Source organism: Nannobrachium achirus (genome assembly GCF_963921795.1).
Source record: "Nannobrachium achirus genome assembly, chromosome: 7".
Taxonomy (NCBI): domain Eukaryota; kingdom Metazoa; phylum Chordata; class Actinopteri; order Myctophiformes; family Myctophidae; genus Nannobrachium; species Nannobrachium achirus.
The window spans coordinates 7,933,581-7,952,439 of NC_137816.1; the positions used below are offsets into that span (position 1 = coordinate 7,933,581).

Genomic DNA, 18,859 nt, shown 5'->3' on the forward strand with positions numbered 1-18,859 from the left:
TGGAGCGTCACACCTACAGTAGGGGCGGCATAGCTCGGGGGTAGAGAAACCGTTATTAGAGCACGAAGGGTTCCCAGTTCGAATCCGAGCTCCCCCTGAGTTAATGTCGAAGAGTCCTTGAGCAAGACTCTGAACCCCTAATTGCTCCCGGTGAGTAGGTTGGTGCCTTGCATGGTTTCCTCCGCCACCGGTGTATGAATGTGTGCGTGAATGGGTGAATGTAATGCACAATCTATGTAAAGCGCTTTGGATAAAAGCGCTATATAAATGCACCATTTACCATTTACCAGTACATACTTGCCCCCTCCCCAAGCCGCGCTACTCAATTCGCCGAGTTGGTGGTGACCGCGATCGAAAACCATGAGCAACTGACACTATAATATGTAATAAAGTAGTATCCTATGGGTTAATGTATCCCTTCGTAACTCAGGGAGTGTACAAATGTAACCAAATGGTCCATTTGGTTGGTTACATTTTCTACATACTCAGAGTTAATTCAACACCCAGGGTTTTTACAGCGCGGTAAACATTCCCGTGGTGTCATTGTTGGGTTGGTGGTGAATAATCCCTTTACTGTATAACCCTGCAAGGCCCAGCGTTGCTTTTTGGCAATGTTTTTTTAAATCATTTTTTAAAGAATTATATAGTTAGTTTTCCTGTTCTTTTTTCACATTAACATCACCATTAAATCCTATTGTTTAGTATTACAATGCCATTGGCCACGATATTTGCATATAAATACCCCCCACAGAGGCTGACATTCACATCTCCCAGAGAAGTTGAAATTCCAGCGTCTGGACGAACAACATCTCACTTTTTAACTGAAGCTATTCCTCACTAAAACATGAATAAAATACCTGTAATAAATTTTTTCGTGATCATTAGAATGTCTAGAACAAAATATGTTATTATTGTGAAAAATATCCCCAAAATGCAAATTAGAGCATGATTTATGATTTATGGCTATAAAACCTTACAAAAACATTATTAATTTTTTAACATTACATTTTCCTGTGATTAGGACTCCTACAACACCATCTGATTTTTTTTTTTTTTTTTTGGGCCAGTAGAAATTAATTCGGGTCTTGCAGGGATAAGCCTCAGCACCAGCAAATAGACTCACTATCTCACTAGAGGAGGAGGCAGAACCGCATTCTCTTTGGAGATGATGCTCTGCCATCGCTGCGGGCCCCACAGTGGGAGTTAGAGCTGCCATAGCTCCAGGGCAGTGGGAAGGGTTTATATAGTGGTAGTATACTGTAGTAGTAGTAGGCTGCCGGGGCGCAATCCTCCCCCGGGGCTATTCCCGTCAATTATATTCCCAGCACTTCTTTAACCGATTCAGAACGGGGGGTACGCTATATTGTGTATCATTATTTTATGCTTTGACTGTTGAAAAATAGCAGATATACAAGCTCACAGCGCGGCACCGAGTGCCGCGCTGCGAGCTTGTAGATCTGCTATTTTTGAAAAATCGTGACAATTTGAATTTGGACCCGGATTCTATATTAAAGTGTCTTTTGAATCCTTCTAAGGTTTTTTGAAAAACCCTATGTTTCTGTGACAGCAATCTGGCTTAGCCATCGTCAAAGAAAAGGTCCTTTTCACTTAACTGGAGCTCAGTTAGTCTGTTCTTGAGAGACTACTATGTCAGTAATTCTCAAACTTTTTCATGTGAAGGACCCCTAAAATGATATGTATTTGGCAACAGACCCCCATCTCAAAATATTTAGTTCCAGGGACCCCCCAGAAGCAAAATTTGAGTTACAAACGTTCGCTTTAAAAATACATATTCAAAGATTTGCACACGTTTTCACGACTTTTTCAAAAATAGCAGATCTACAAGCTCGCAGCGCGGCACTCGGTGCCGCGCTGTGAGCTTGTATATCTGCTATTTTTCACTGGTTAAGGCCTAAATGAGTTAAGGGCTCCTTTAGGGCCTCGGGGCTCAGTGTGAACTCTTATTCTCAAACTCTTTGCTTCACTTTCTCCCAGCCCGCAAAGATGGTAATGAGGTTAGTGGGGAAGTGGAGAATATACTTTCGATGCCAGCAAGCGTACTACGCACGATACACGAGACAACTACACACTGTAAAAATGAATGCGCTCACTTTCAGGCGTACACAGACATACACAGCAGAGAAAATATGGTATTGCGTTGTATCAAAGGGATATCTATCCGGCTGTCTGCTGGGTTCATGTATGTAGTAAGAGGTCAAGCCATGGAGGACAACATTCATGAAGGCCTGTTTCACTGGGCTGTAGGACAGACACAGCCTAAAGCCCTGTTTTAAATATTCTATTTTAGACTGCTAAAGAGAATAATTGTAGCAGAGTGAACTAGATTTAAGACTCACTTGCTTTATGAAATGTGCTACAGTATATGAATAAAGTTTGATTGATTGATTGATTGATTGATTGATTGATTGATTGAAGGAGTAGTTCACCCCCAAAATGTTTTTTTTTCCTATTGATTAGTCACCTAGAGTTCAATAATATTTTTAGTTTTTTGCCGCATTCCTAAGACAAAAATATGATTACAATAAATGTAACCCCATTCGTTCCGGATGGGGACCCGTTTCGAAACGGGTCCCCATCTGGAATCAATGGGGGTAAATTTACTCAAAGCCAATTTTTGTATAGGAATGTGACAAAAACCAAAAAATATTATTGAACTCTACTCTCCATGGCATGAGTAATCAATAGAAAAAAAGTCATTTTGGGGGTGAACTACTCCTTTAATGTAAAATCTGGACAGATCATAAAAGAAATAAAAGGAAGGAAAGGAATAAATACATAAAACAAACACTCACAGACATGTTTACGGTGCCAATGTGGACAGTAGCTACTGTATGTCTGTTCAAAATGCATCACAATTGCTTTTTTTTTTGAGAGAGACTCGTCGTTTGATTTTCAAAGGGTGGATATCTCATTTTGCCTCAAAACTATTCAAATGCAGCACAGCAATTTTAATGAATGTCTTTCCCGCTGGTGCAAAGTGGCCGCTCCAGGCAAACGAAACAAGACAAAAACGTAGGATGTCTCAAGAATGACTGCGTTAGTGTTCCCTATATGTCAGCAGCATAGCCAGGGGCGTCACAAGGGGGAGGAAAGTGGGACTGAGTTACCAGGGCCCAAGGTGGAGGGGCCCTAGTAACTTTAGCTATTGAAAAATAGCAGATATACAAGCTCACAGCGCGGCACCGAGTGCCGCGCTGCAAGCTTGTAGATCTGCTATTTTTTAAAAGTCGTGAAAATGTGTGCAAATCTTTGAATATCTCTTTTTTTAAGCGAACGTTTGTAACTCAAATTTTGCTTCCGGGGTAGTCCCTGGAACTAAATATTTTGAGATGGGGGTCCGTGGCCAAATACTTATCATCTTGGGGGTCCTTCACATGAAAAAGTTTGAGCATCACTGACACGGAAACATAGGTTTCTTGGCAGACATTTCCAAGATTTTTCAAAAATAGCAGATCTACAAGCTCGCAGCGCGGCACTCGGTGCCGCGCTGTGAGCTTGTATATCTGCTATTTTTCAATAGTTAACATTCATGGGGGGAATGTGAATCCTTGTACCCAGGGCCCAGAATTTGGTGTGACGTCTCTGAGCATAGCCAATCAAGAAAGAGCACTGTCTTACCACGAAGAACGATGGCATTTTAGAATGAGCCTTTTAGATAATGGCCAGATAATGGCTAACGCTGTTCTCACTGCTTTGAGTAACGCTTCACCAGCCGTCACAAGGCTCACGTCGGTGTTAGAATGTTTACCGTGTGCTCTATTCTGATTTGATGTTTCATCCTCTCGCGTCGCACGTCTTTGTTCTGAACTCAAGTGGGCTCAAAGAGAAGGACATGGAATGGAACACACAGCTCACCACCACACACACTCAGTGCCTATTTACAGTAAGTCTTCCACCAGAGTCCCTCTCCCTCTCTCTCTCTCTCTCTCTCCCTCTCTCCCTCTGTCTCTGTCAGCTATTTTCAGCACACAAACAAACTATTCTCTATATGTCAAATGAGCACTGTGTTCCATACCCACTGTTCTCTTTCTCACACTCTTGCACCTCCTTTTTCTTTATTTCTCTTGCTTTTCTCTCCCTCTCGCTTTCATGCTTTCTTTACTAATATTGCGCTCTCCCTCTCTCTCTCTCTCTCTCTCTCTCTCTCTCTCTCATATACACACAGTCACACACACACACACACACACACACACACACACACACACACACACACACACACACACACACATGCATTTACAAACACACACACACACATGCACGGACACATACACTCCTGTGCAAACAGAGCTGGCCTTGCATGATTTAAGGACAGAATATGCATTGATTCTTAGTAGGTCAGTCATGCTGTGCTGGGGACAGTCTAGAAATATAGGCCAGGCATAAGTATTTTAGAAAAACACCTCTCACTTTGTCCTCCATCATCAGTCACTCTCTTCTCTCTATCTATTGGGTTCCCCAATAGGCGGCCCGCGGGCCATTTGCGGCCACAACGCGTCGAGCTTGGAGGTCGGCTATTTTCGATGCTTGATTTCTACACAGAGAGGGCAATTCTTTCAACATAAGATGCTGCATTCAAGTTCAGGAGAGTTTGGACAAGGCGATTCTCTTGAATGCCACCTTCAGGTTATGGCATGGAAAGAGGGGCATTTGCATTTCTTTCACCACAGTAAAAACTGCATTCATGGTCTGGAGAGGGCACTTTTTTACAGATGGATAAAAGGGCAGGGGCTCAAGCCCCCTTTGATGTCTATGTGTGCACGTGTCTGCAGCAGAGAGGTCAGCGCAGGGCCGGTTCCTGGCATAAGCAACATAAGCGGCCGCTTAGGGCCACAACCAAAAAGGGGGCCACATCACAGGAAGAAGATGTTTTTTAAACATATTGTTACATTATGTCATGTATCCCCTATCCAAAAACTAGCGTTATTATTTTAATATGCCCTCCCCCTTCCTCCTTCCTCATAATCCCAAACTTCATTCTAGGCCTGGCTGCCTGTACTTTCATGAGCAAGTCAATATGCCTCCAAAAAGAACATTTCGATCTGGTGCAACAGATTATTTTAGGTGGCCCCTCACTAACGGATGCGCGCGTACGCGCGCATCCGTTAGTGAGGGGCCACCTAAAATAATCTTGCATAGGGCCACTTGAGTCCTAGAACCGGCACTGGGTCAGCAGCAGCTCACTCACCTTGGACCTTGACCTGGTTGGGTGTGCAGGTGGAGCAGGGCAGCAGCCTGAACTCCTCCGCCTGGTGCATGGAGTAGTCTGTGCTGGACACCACCACCCGGTCCCCGGCCCGCCAGCCCTCCGGAGCCTCCGCCAGCTCCAGCATGCTGCTGTTGGACAGCGTGGTGATGGAGATGGAGGCCTGGGGACGCACTGCAGGGACACACACACACAACACACTTTCATGTCTAGGACCCCCAAAGTGCTATTTATTTTAAAACCCATTAAGACCTGAAAATTTTCGAAAATGTCCAAAACCGTTCGTTTTGCATTTTTTATTTTAAAAATGATTTTAAATTAGTGAAAACAGCCGATCTACAAGCACACAACGCCTCGCGGTGGCGTTAAGTGCGACGGCCTTGTACGATGAAGCAGGGCTTAACTTTGCGAAAGAACATACAAATTTGAAACTTGGAGATACGAGGTTTCCACCCGACAACGACGATGTGTTTCTATATCAGTGGTGCTCAACCTTTTCATGTCAAGGACCCCTTAGAATTATGTGTATTTGACCTGCGGACCCCATCTCAAATGTTTTGTTCCAGGGACCAAGAGAAAGAAAGATTTGCATCACAAATGTTTGCTTTAAAAATATATACATTCACAGATTTGCACAAATTTGCAAGATTTTTCAAAAATAGCAGATCTACATAAGCTCACGCTGTGAGCTTTTTATGCCTTTATTGGCAGTGAAGTGAAGTGTGTTGGACAGGAAACGGGGAAGAGATAGGGAACTAGAAAAGAAAATTTCTAAGAAATTTTAAGTGTGCCTGCAGCTCGCTAAGTCTGTGTAGTTAGTGTTTCGTTTTGAGAGGGTCGTTCCCCCTGAAAAACACGTTTTGGCATGAAACGGTTAAGTTTTGCGCATTTGTGGTGCCCCCTATGGGTCGAAGTGGAAATGCTTTTGGGTATATGTTCAGTATAGCGCCCCCCACTTTTGGTTAAAATTTGGTGTTGACTGGATGTTTCGTTTGTGATTTATGGCTACTTCTTACAAAACGGGCTCCTCCCGCCAACTTTGGAACCCTGTTACGGAAGAACGGTATGGACTATCAAAATATCGTTTAAATATGTTTATCGCATGAGTCCATAGATCGTGTGTATTGATTTTTGTGACATTTGGAGAAAATATGTAGGAAAAGGAGCAAAAAGTGTGTTTTGAAGGAAATTCAAAATGGCGGAAAATCTATCCTGACGCAAATGGGCACGGCCTATATAAGGAGATGCGTCATGACCCAAGGAATCCAGGGAAAAAGGAATTTTAATTTTCCGACCCACGGTTCAAGAGTTACAGGCCGAAAGGTAAAGTGGACTGTTATAGCGCCACCATGAGGCCAACTGACGAAATTATTTTTTATTTAATCCTTGATATCATTATAAATCTCCTCTCCAAGTTTTGAAACTGTAGCCCCTATGGTTTGCGAGAAAAAAAATATTGAATGTGAGTTTTTGCTATTCCCATTATAAGTCAATGGGTAAAATTAATTCACGAATAAATTAATATCAATTAAACGATACAACTTTTCTCTTAGATAAGTAATAGCACCCCATTCCCGGCCGAGCCGCACGTTTTGATGTATATATTGCGGCGGTGGCGTAAATCGTGCGGCACTTATTACGTGCCGAAATTTTGTGGGATCATTATTATTAAGTATGGCGGATTACAATAAGTGTTTTGCCATTGCATGGCAGGCACACTTAAACACTTAATGACAGGCAGCAAAACCCTGTGGGAACGGGACTCGGAACCTGCGTCACACTGTCACGCAGACACCCCCCTGAAAATATTGTGTGCCAGGGACTGCCATAAGAGAAGATTTGTGAACAAAATCAGGGACGTGCTGGCCATTGGGAAAAGTGGGACAACGCTCGAACGGCCGAAAAAATGTAAAATAAAATGTCGGCCTTTGTTCCATTTTGGGGGCTGGGCGGCCAACAAAGTAAATCGGGCAGAAACCTCGTATCTCCAAGTTTCAAATTTGTACATTTTTTCGCAAAGCAAAGCCCTGCTTCATCATATATTACAAGGCCGTCGCACAAAAGTAGTGAAAACAGCAGATCTACAAGCACACAACGCCTCGCGGTGCGAGGCGTTGTGTGCTTGTAGATCGGCTGTTTTCACTAGTGTAAATCTTTTTTTAAATGATAAATACAAAACAAACAGTTTTGGACATACAAGGTTTCCACCCAACAACGACGAAATATAACTCATGTAATTGGCCCACTGGCTTGTCACTTGTCATGATCTGAAATGGCAAATCTTTGAGTAGCAGCAGCGCTATAGAGCGAGATCTCTCTCTATAGCGCGCAATCAGGGCCTCTCCAACTCTTTTTCCCGGGTTGAATCAGGGGCCCAGCACGTCCCTGATCAAAATGTTTATATTTATTCAAAAAATGTACAGCCCTGCGGGCTCATCACAGTGATTAGACTACTGAGTGCATATCGTATTCTAGGTTTTCCTAAGCAGCCATAAGTATGCAGATCTTCTGCTTTGAAATGGGATTCAAACATTTGGGGTTTCACACATACTCATAATATTTGCAGAGATTACGATGGAATCCTGGTTTTAGCAGCTCAACTCAATTTCATATGACGGGCCAGGATTATGGAATTCCAGCTGGGTTTTCCCAAAGTTCAAGAGGGATAAAGTGTGTAAGAATGCTGCATGATATAATACGTCTCCGTTGACAGCGCAGGGAGCGCAACCTCTGCACAATGCGGCTGCAGTCCGACTAGGACTAAATCCTGTCGGACCAGTGTGCATTAAGGAAAGACGACTTTAATAGGACAGACGGGAGTAACCGCGGTAGCAGTAACTGGTGGTGTCTCGGGGTGACTTGGCACTGCCTTAGGTCTGCGGTTCTCTTCAAACTGAGCCCTGTATTAGACTCCGTACGTGGAGTTTCACCAAACCACCACAACAGGCAAATAGAAGCCGCATGTTCCCTTTCTCTTGGTTGCAGAACAGAAAGACAAAAAAAGAAAAGAGTGTGGTTGAAGAGGAATGTGACGGAGCTATGTGTCACGAGAGAGAGAGGCAGAAAGAAACAGAAATGTAGCAATGTCTAACTCTATGCAGACAGACAGACATAGATAGATATAGATAGATAGATAGATAGATAGATAGATAGATAGATAGATAGATAGATAGATAGATAGATAGATAGATAGATAGATAGATAGATAGATAGATAGATAGATAGATAGATAGATAGATAGATACAAAGAGAATTCTGTTGTACTGTATGAGGTCTGTTGAAAATAGTTGTCGTCGTCCGGGTGGTGCAGGGGTAAATTCACGATTGGGCGCTCTCTGTCGTTGCACTAGCGACTCTTATAGGTTGGTTAGGGAGTGGAACTGGGAGGGATAGCGTGTTCCTCCAGGGGCTTTATGTCCTCCCGGGTGAAAGCCCTCAATATCAGATGAAAAGAAGCAGCTGTGGACTCGTGTATAGGAGGGGACCCATGGTTCTCTAGTCTACACCCTCCCCAAAGGTAAGGGTTTGGCCGTGACAGGAGCTATATACACATGGGGGTAGATTGGCATAATGACTAATGGAGTTGGAACAGCTGCTGTTCAGGAGGGAATACCCCACCACCTGATACCAATCTATCTGATAACAACTCTTCGACATGCCCAACTGATACTAACCTATCTAATAACAACTCTCCCTCACTATCTGATAACAACTCCTCTCTGAATACACCGAAAACTCCAAATCAACGATAAGATTTGACAGTTTTTTTTGTTGCCAATAATGATGGAATATTGAATAATATATGAATATTCGTAGTTTACACGATCCACCATTCCTGTAATATACTGTAATTGCCTCAACGGAGTAAACCGAGATATGAAAACATCTCTCTGATAGTTCTGATAACAACTCCTCCCCTATCTTTTCCATACCATTACCAATCAGTGAAGTATGCCTCGTTAGGTCTATCTGTCATCTGTGCTTTGTGTCTCGCATACCTCCATCACCCCATTTGTTCAAGTCTTTCTCCTCTGGCCTCGGCTTTTCAGGTTCTTCCACCAGACAGCCATGCTTGACGTATACAGGGTTTCACTCTACCCCCTGGGACCTTCGTCCCACACCTGCGACTGTCATCCCTGGCTCCTCTCTACTCCGTCTCTTGTCCTCCTTCATCACCTTTGTCCTCCATGTCCTCGTCCCCCTCATGTCTCATGTTGTCCTCTTTCCCCTCATGGTTTCATCATCACGCCCCTGCATCCCCTCACAGCCTTCTCACCCCTTTCACCTCTCATCCTTCCAGTGTTCATTTCGTAAACTAAAACTATTGCGGAAAAGTATCATCGACTACCCTTTTAAACTGACAACAAAACAAAATAAAAAGTAGACTATAATGTTAGGGAGGGACTAGTGGAGAAGCGATCCAGTAGAACTAAAAGACAAGTAGCCGGGGATCCAGTCCCTCAAAATGGGAGGGGACCTGTGATGTTCTGCTGCACTTTTTATTTCTGTTTTATCTATTAGTTTGGTCATTAAGGTCCACAGAATGAGAGGCCTGCTCTGCCGGAAACATCGCGAAAAATAGTTATGGCCATTTGTATATTCACTGCCCCATTGACTCCACTAGAAATATTTAAAAAAGAAAAAAAGTCTGCTTTTAGTAGCATGTGAGGGGTCAAACTGGAGGGTTTTCATGATTCTGAATCCATCGCAAGCTTTTGTTTTGCACCAAAAACATTCCTTGGGCTAGAAAACGGACCAACAAAAGTGTGAAAAGTGATGAGTCATCACTTTTCACAGTCATCACAGTGATGAATCATCACTTTTCATACTTTTGTTGGTCCGTTTTCTAGTCCAAGGAATGTTTTTTGTGCAAAACAAATGCTTGCAATGGATTCAGAATCATGAAAACCCTCCAGTTTGATCCCTCACATGCTACTTGAAGCAGATTTTTTCTTTTGTTTAAATTTATTTCCTTTCCTGTGTAGTGGAGTCAATGGGACAGTGAATATACAAATGGCCTTAACTTTTTTTCGCGATGTTTCCAGCAGAGCAGGCCTCTCATTCTGTGTACCTTAATGAGTAAACTAATAGATAAAAATGAAATAAAAAGTGCGGCAGAACATCACAGGTTCAACCTTATTCCTTGAGCTTTTGGGCATGTGGATCCCCGACTACAAGTCATTTTGTTGTGCTCTGAAAATAACCGATCGGCTTATGGCTATAAAAAACAGCCATTGCGACAAAATCAACTGTACATTTAGTCGACTAAAATCTTATGACATTTAGTCGACTAAAACTAGACTGAATCTGAAACATTTCAGATGATGCGAAACGATTTGCTGACAAAATAGTTTAGCATAATACCATTAGTATAGAATTATTTTAGGAGTCCTATTGTGACTGTTGTATTGAGGTAAACATGTTGATGAGAAGATGTGATGGTATGTTGTATTGTAGGGAATAGAAAAGCACTGGACTGGGTATACTGTAGAATGCTTTTGTGTGACTAAATGCTCAACAATAAAATCCCCCCTCTGGTATTGTTTTCATTTACGGTAGGCTACAGTCTGTGATTGGGTCACGTAACAGTGCACTCCAGTGACTCAAACACTGAAGCAGCAGCCAAATCTATTTGATTGGATTCAAATGTGAATATTGTAGCGTTCTAGGCTGTTAGTTGGCTGCATGAGGAGAGACTTCGCAGCCAGTCATTTTTCTATTCTATTTTTGTGTTATTGTTATTTGCCATGGCGACTGCATTAGGGGATTCATGTGTTTTCTTTTGTGGTTTATGTTAATTTAACAATTTATTTTGAGTTATCTACAAGCCTTAAGTCGATTCGCTCCATTGTCAACTTCAAGTAAGAGCTGGCTGAATAGTAGCTGGACCAAACCATCAATTAGTTGAGTTGTAACAGGTTCCATTTACAGTACGCATGTACTGTTGTTGTCTCCACCAGGTTGAAGACATGGAAACTGTTTTGCACCCTGTCTGTCAAGTGACTGCGGTTTTCCCGGTGAACCTAAGCGCAACGGTGGGGGCCGATGGGCAAGGAGGGTCGTGAGCTTATGGGAAACAACTAAAATAAGACCTTAAAACCTGGCGGAAACAGTTGCGTGCATTAGCGCAAGATAACGATAAAGGAAATCATTAAATGGAAACATTCAATTAACTTCTGAAAAACCTACTAGGCTTTAAAACCTGGCGAAAACAGCTGCGTGCATTAGCGCAAGATTAGATGAGGATAAAGGAAATCATTAAATGGAAAACATTAAATGAACTTCTGAAAAGGCTTCTAACTAGTGGAACCGCTATCTTGCCACACGTGAATAATTGTGGTTGTAAACAATAACACAGACAATATGAATCCTTATAGTAGTGGGAAGAAGGGGTTATCATCATCATGGCCCCAAATAACTTTTAAATATCTTGCAATTGGCGACGAGACTCTTACGAAATCTGCAAGAATGCCTCTCAATACATAAAGCTATAACCTCCCCATCATCGGCAATAATCAGTGGTGTGTTCCCCAGTAGTAGGGGGAATTAACCTCATAAAATGGCCAAATCGTTACGCGGTGGATAAAAGCACCAAATTTGGTACAGATGTGCCTTGGGTCATCCTAAAACATCCTAGAAGGGGTGCCCAAAAAAATCTTAAACAGGAAGACAGTTATGGACACATTTCAAAATGGCCGCCTAAACTGTTGACTGTTGACTCAAAAGACATTAAAAGAATCTCCAAAAAGCATAAGATTTGGCACACATGTCCCTTGGGTCATCCTAAAATATCCTAGAAGGATTCCCCAAAAAATCATAAACAGGAAGTGAGTTATGGACAAAAGTCAAAATGGACGCTTAAACTGTTGACTGACTCAAAAGACACCAAAAGAATCTCCAAAAAGCATACAATTTGGCACACATGTCCCTTGGGTCATCCTAAAACATCCTAGAAGGGGTGCCCAAAAAACTCCTAAACAGGAAGTGAGTTATGGACAAAAGTCAAAATGGCCACCTAAACTGTTGACCGTTGACTCAAAAGACACAAAAGTAATCTCCAAAAAGCATAATATTTGGCACACATGTCCCTTGGGTCATCCTAAGACATCCTAGAAGAGGTGCCCAAATAAATCTTAAACAGGAAGTGAATTAATGACAATATTGAAAATGGCCACCTACAGTGTTGGCTATTGACTCAAAAACCTATAGAATCTCATAAAGGCATACACTTTGGCACATGTGTCCCCTGGGTCATCCTAAGACATCCTAGAAGGGGTGCCCAAATACATCTGAAACAGGAACTTACTGACAAAATTGAAAATGGACGCCTAAAGTATTGGCGATTGACTCAAAAGACAACTAAAGAATCTCATAAAAGCATACAAAAGCATCCTAAGAGATTCTCGAATGGGTGCCCAAAATAATCTGAAACAGCTAAACAAAATGGAAAATGACCACCTAAAGCAGTTGACACAAAAGAACACAAAGTTGGTTTTGGTTCCTTCCTTTCCCTATGTAAAGCGACTTTGGGTACTTAGAAAATAGCTATATGCATTTGAGCTATTATTATCATCATTATTATAAAGGGACTTCATAAAAACCTATAAGTTGGTACATACTGTATTGAGTACTGCTTATTATTCTAGAAGGGGTTATTTATTGTATGGTTAATCCTTTTGAAGTGCTTAGCCAAGAATCAAACAGTGTTACAGTGCTTGAAATATACACCTGTGTTCAGTATGACAAGACAACGGACATTAGGCAGTTTAAGCAGCCCGTTTGTACAACTGCAACCGAGGCTGGACTACGGCTGCTATGACGTAATCGCTGTAGCAGTCAAAATCCTTAAGCAAACTGCCATCGGTGACGGGGTCCCACCTCTTTTACTGAACTCTTTGGTTCCCATGGTGATGCGTACACGCAGCAGACGTTCCAGCCACTACTTGGGAAGGGAGCTTCTGGCGTTGTAGAGACGGCCGCGACGGCGTCAGGTTTATCTATCGAGCGATGATCATTTCCGGTTACCGTTTTCATCTGCCGTAGCCGCCAAAAGCTTAAAGTGGCTATTATGAAAATGGGAGGACCTGTTTGCTCATAATAGTCTCTCAATGGAAACCATTCCTCCCACACAGGCTGCACTGCTATAACATTCAAATCGAGCAGTAGCCCCTCTGTTCGAGAAAGTGTAGATGCTGGGTTACCTTGCACAGCATTATGTCAATGTGCTGGTCATTATGAAATTGCACACATGCGTAGTTACTAAACACTAATCACAAAAAACTGTAATGATCTAGAAGAAAAGATAGAGTGAAGATGGACCAAAATAAGCAAGAAGATGTAGAGTGCAAAATAGAAATATACATCTATAGAGTAAAATAAGAATATGCAGAAGATAAGATGCAGAGTAAAATAAGTATGAATATGCATGCAGAGGGTTAGATAAATAAAGAAGATTCAAAGACTTAAGTACATTAAGGGTAGGGTTCTATCGGGTTTTGATGGTATGGTAGTGCCATTCTCTTTTTACTCTGTGCGGGCAGCAAATGGGAGCCAGTGGAGGGAGCGGAGAAGGGGGAGATGATGTACACAGAGAAGGGGGATGTACACAGAAGGTAGACTGAAAAATAGCCCAGGTTTATGCAGACTGCAGCTGTCAACTGTTTAAACAGCCATTCAGAATTACTTCAATATGGTCCCTTCCCAAACAAATAAATAACCCCTTCTAGTATATAATAAGGTTTAGGCCTACATGCCAAATAATATGTTTATATAGCATCCCTTTATGTTTTCTTTAGTGTCAACTGCTTTAGGTGGCCACTTTGAAATTAGACAAAAACCCTCTTCCTGTTTAAAACATATTTGGGCACCCCTTCTAGGATGCGTTAAGATCACCCAAGGGATATTTCTACCACATTTCATGCCTTTATGATATTCTGTACTCTTTAGGTGTCTTTTACATCATCTGTCAATACTGTAAATTAGGCAATAACTAACATCCTGTTTCAGATTTCTTTGGATTCCTTAGGATGACCCAAGGGATACATGTGCCAAAGTGTGTGCGTCTATGAGATTCTATACGTTTTTTGGAGATTCTTTTGGTGTCTTTTGAGTCAGCGATCAACAGTTTAAGTGGCCATTTTGACTTTTGTCCATAACTCACTTCCTGTTTTAAAAAAATGTGGGCACCCCTTCTAGGATGTTTTAGGATGACCCAAGGGACATGTGTGTCAAATCTTATGCTTTTTGGAGATTCTTTTGGTGTCTTTTGAGTCAACGGTCAACAGTTCAAGCGGCCATTTTGACTTTTGTCCATAACTCACTTCCTGTATGAGATCTTTTTGGGCACCCCTTCTAGGATGTTTTTGGATGACCCAAGGAACATGTGTGCCAAATTTCATGCTTTTTGGAGATTCTTTTGGTGTCTTTTGAGTCAACGGTCAACAGTTTAAGCGTCCATTTTGACTTTTGTCCATAACTCACTTCCTGTTTAAGATTTTTTTGAGCACCCTTTCTAGGATGTTTTAAGATGACCCAAGGGACATCTGTGCCAAATCTTATGCTTTTTGGAGATTCTTTTGGTGTCTTTTGAGTCAACGGTCAACAGTTTAAGCGGCCATTTTGACTTTTGTCCATAACTCACTTCCTGTATGAGATTTTTTTGGGCACCCCTTCTAGGATGTTTTTGGATGACCCAAGGGACCTCTGTATCAAATTTCATGCTTTTATCCGCCGCGTAACGATTTGACACTTAATTCCCCCTACTACAGGCCAGCTTTGACTTTACGTTCCCCACACTCCCATGCCCCCACCGTTGCGCTCAGGTTCACCGGGAAAACCGCGGTCGCGTCTGTCAGTCCCTCCGTCCGTCCGTGTTTGCTGTGTGTCCCTCTGTTAACAGCTAATCTCCAGCACCGTTGGCTTGACGGCAGCAAAACTGCGCACACACACTCCCTGGATTCCAGAGCAGAAACTCTGCCCCAAATCTTTCACATGGGCCTGTTATAGCGCCACCAGGAGGCCGATTTTTGCAAAACACATTTTTTTGAGCACTCCTCCAGTAGGGCATTCATGAATAGTGATTTTTAGTATTCAAATTATTCGACCTCAAAGTATTCGAATAGTTGAATATTCGACAGGACTGGCCAAACTGTCAAATATTAAGTAAGCAAGAGGCAAACATTGTGAAAATAGCCGATCTACATGCTCACAACGCCTCGCGTTGCGAGGCGTTGTGTGCATGTAGATCTGCTATTTTCACAATATTTATCTGTGGAACTGAGTCACATTAATACCAACAATTCCAAGTGCTTGTCAGGGTGGGGGTCCCCAGTTCAAATATGTTTATTTTGGGGGTCACAGCCTAAAAAGGTTTGAGAACCCCTGGTATAGAGCATTAACAAATTCATCCACCAGGGGCATTGACAACTCATTCTTATGACTTACTATGTCGCCAAGCTTTATAAACTATATATTTTTTTGAAAAAAAGAAAAAAAGAAAAAAAAGTGAATATTCGACTTCGGTGAACAACGTCGAATAGTGACTTTGATATTCGAATATTTGAATATTCGAATATTTGGTGAATGCCCTATCCTCCAGTACTCCTAAAGATTTTGTCCAAACATCCATCTGCCATGTGCCCTCTATTATATTATACCTCTATGGGTGGACCAGGCTCAGATGATGCCTGAAGCATCGCAAAGATTCATAAAAAAATTTGATTGATTTGAAAGTACACCTCTCCGTTCACCTCAATCACCGTTGCACCGATCGATCTTATCTCATAACTTTAACCACATGATTAAATGTACCCATCACTCTCTCTGTCAGACACCACACGCGCACGCACACACGCGCACGGTACGGAAATAGCGATACGAATTCAAAGAGCAAATAAACTCGACGACTACACAGTGAAATCCTCAGTGCCAATGTAACAATCTGTAGCTCAGAGAGTGTAGGAATGTATATTTGTATAAACCCAAGAGTTAAATGGACACTGTGGAGTTTTACCATGTTTATTTGAAGCAGCGTGTGTCTGTGTGTGTTTATGTGCCTTAACTCCATTTGCAGTGCAAGGCTGGGTTTCTGTTTAGACCACTCAGCGTGGCCTTGAGGAATCTACTTCTGACATGTCATCATCCCTAGCTCGAGCACGCACGCACGCACGCACGCACGCACGCACGCACGCACGCACGCACGCACGCACACACGCACACACACACACACACACAGAGAGAGCTCTGTGTGTGGCAGTAAAGTGCACAATTTTGTTTGTGTGATACTGTTTGTACTGATTTGTACTTGACTGAACGTCATGTCGAGTGCCAAAAATAGCAGATCTACAAGCTCACAGAGCTGAGCATGTAGATCTCCTTTGTTTGGTATAGTTTGGTAACAGAGTATTTATACATTGCAGTATCGATACTTTTACTTAAGTAAAGAGTACTTTTTCCACCACTGGAATCAGGCTTAAGAGTGTGTTACCACTGAATAGCAAAGAGCTGTCAGATGGAAACCTTGTGTGTCCAAAACCGATCCTTTTTTATTAGTATAAAAAAAAAATAGTGATGAATAGTGAGCTCTACAGTACAAGCTCACAACGCGCCGCATCGCTTGCAGATCGGCTATTTTCACTACTTTTGTGCGACAATACTGTATGGTGAAGTAGGGCATTACTGTAATTTACAAAAACGAAAACATAAAACGTTGAAATATGTCGATACGAGGTTTCCGCACAACGGCAACATCTTTGACAGGCTAACACACCTTCACCCGCAGCCTCTCTCTCTCTCTCTCTCTCTCTCTCTCTCTCTCTCTCTCTCTCTCTCTCTCTCTCTCCCTCTCTCTCTCTACATCTCTCTCTCTCTCTCTCTCCCTCTCTCTCTCTCTCTCTCTCCCTCTCTCCCTCTCTCTCTCTCTCTCCCTCTCTCTCTCTCTCTCTCTCTCCCTCTCCCTCTCCCTCTCTCTCTCTCCCTCTCTCTCTCTCTCTCTCTCTCTCTCTCTCTCTCTCTCTCTCTCTCTCTCTCTCTTTCCATCTCTCCATCCCTCTCACCACACAAACACAGAGCGGACAAGCCCGGGCAGAGAGAGACGCCAAGTTTCCAGAGGAACGGTGGAACTCCCTGTCGGCATGTGCTGCATCTCAGCCTGATTGGGCCTTTGCACGTGAACTCTGCGCTGGCAGCGCGGCTGGCAGTGTTGTCCTGCGTTGAGATGTGGGGCTCATGTGCATTCCAGACCATAGTGGGATGCACGCACACGCACAGACTCAGACATACAAACAGTCGCATTTTACGTGTACACAGACATAACATACAGTAGTAGTGGCTCGTCGTGAGCATTACCTAGTTTCCCACAGAGGAAGCGAACCCTGTAGTTGCGACAGAGGCCGTGAGCCTGGTCCTTGTTGAGGCAGACAAAGCCGTAGTCCTTATCATTCTTGTGGAGCACATCTCCTGTCTGGTTGGCTGGCACGCCGTCGTGGGTCTCCGCCTGGAGGCCATAAATAGAGATAGACAGAGAGAGAGAGAGAGAGTGAGATTGACAGGGCCAGAGGGAGAGAGGGAGAGAGAGAGGGAGAGAGAATGACACGCACGCACGAACGCGCGCACAAAAGGACAGGAGAATGCGAGAGAGGAACAGAAAGGAAAAGAGAGGTGCCAAAAACAAGACAGGATATGGCCACAGAGGAGCTATTGAAGAGGAGCAGAGGATATGTCATGTTATTTTGGACGGAGCCGCAGTGCAGCACATCGGTCTTTGAAAAGGCGAGCTGGGACCTCGCCGTTTTTTATGGTAATGGAACGAGCGTGGCGCAGGCAGCGGGACAAGAGCCCGAGCTCTCCATAGCTTATCTCCATGGAAGGCTAACAGCTGCTGCTTTATGCCTTCGGTGGTGCCAGGCTTAGATTCACATTCGCTGGGCCGGGCAGGGGTGTCGCACCAAATTCTGGGCCCTGGGTACAAGGATTCACTGTGGGGCCCCTGTGCTTTAACTATTGAAAAATAGCAGATATACAAGCTCACAGCGCGGCACCGAGTGCCGCGCTGTGAGCTTGTAGATCTGCTATTTTTGAAAAATCACGACAATCTTTGAATATTTCAAATCCTTCTAAGGTTTTTTTTTTTTTAAACTATGTTTCGATGTCAGCGGAGCTCAAACCTTTTCATGTGCAGGACCCCCAAAATGGTATGTATTTGGCCACGGACCCCCATCTCAAAATATTTAGTTCCAGGGACCCCCCAGAAGCAAAATTTGAGTTACAAATGTTCACTTAAAAAATACATATATTCAAAGATTTGCGCACATTTTCACGACTTTTCAAAAATAGCAGATCTACAAGCTCACAGCGCGGCACTCGGTGCCGCGCTGTGAGCTTGTATATCTGCTATTTTTCAATAGCTTAAGTTACTAGGGCCCCTCCACCTTGGGCCCCGGTAACTCAGTCCCACTTTCCTACCCCTTGTGACGCCCCTGCTGGCCGGGGCCTGCCTGTGCAGAAGTCCCAGTCGTACAATAACGGCCCGGGTCCTGCCAGGCCAGCGCGGCTGACCAATTGCAGCGGAGGAAGGTCTGACTGGTTGGCTCGAGTTACGGCCATAAAAATGGAAATAGAGCGAGCATCCCCCCATCG

At 43.2% G+C, this 18,859-nt stretch overlaps 1 protein-coding gene across 1 annotated transcript in view; it reads right to left on the bottom strand.

Annotated features, from left to right (window-relative positions):
* cemip (cell migration inducing hyaluronidase 1) overlaps positions 1-18,859 on the bottom strand; it is a gene marked incomplete at its 5' end in the record, with an annotated part of 198,681 nt that overhangs the window by 85,934 nt on the left and 93,888 nt on the right. The window contains 2 exons of the mRNA XM_080729340.1: positions 5,207-5,398; positions 17,570-17,717. Coding sequence (XP_080585466.1) covers positions 5,207-5,398; positions 17,570-17,717 — 340 coding nt within the window. The remainder of the gene's footprint in view (positions 1-5,206; positions 5,399-17,569; positions 17,718-18,859) is intronic.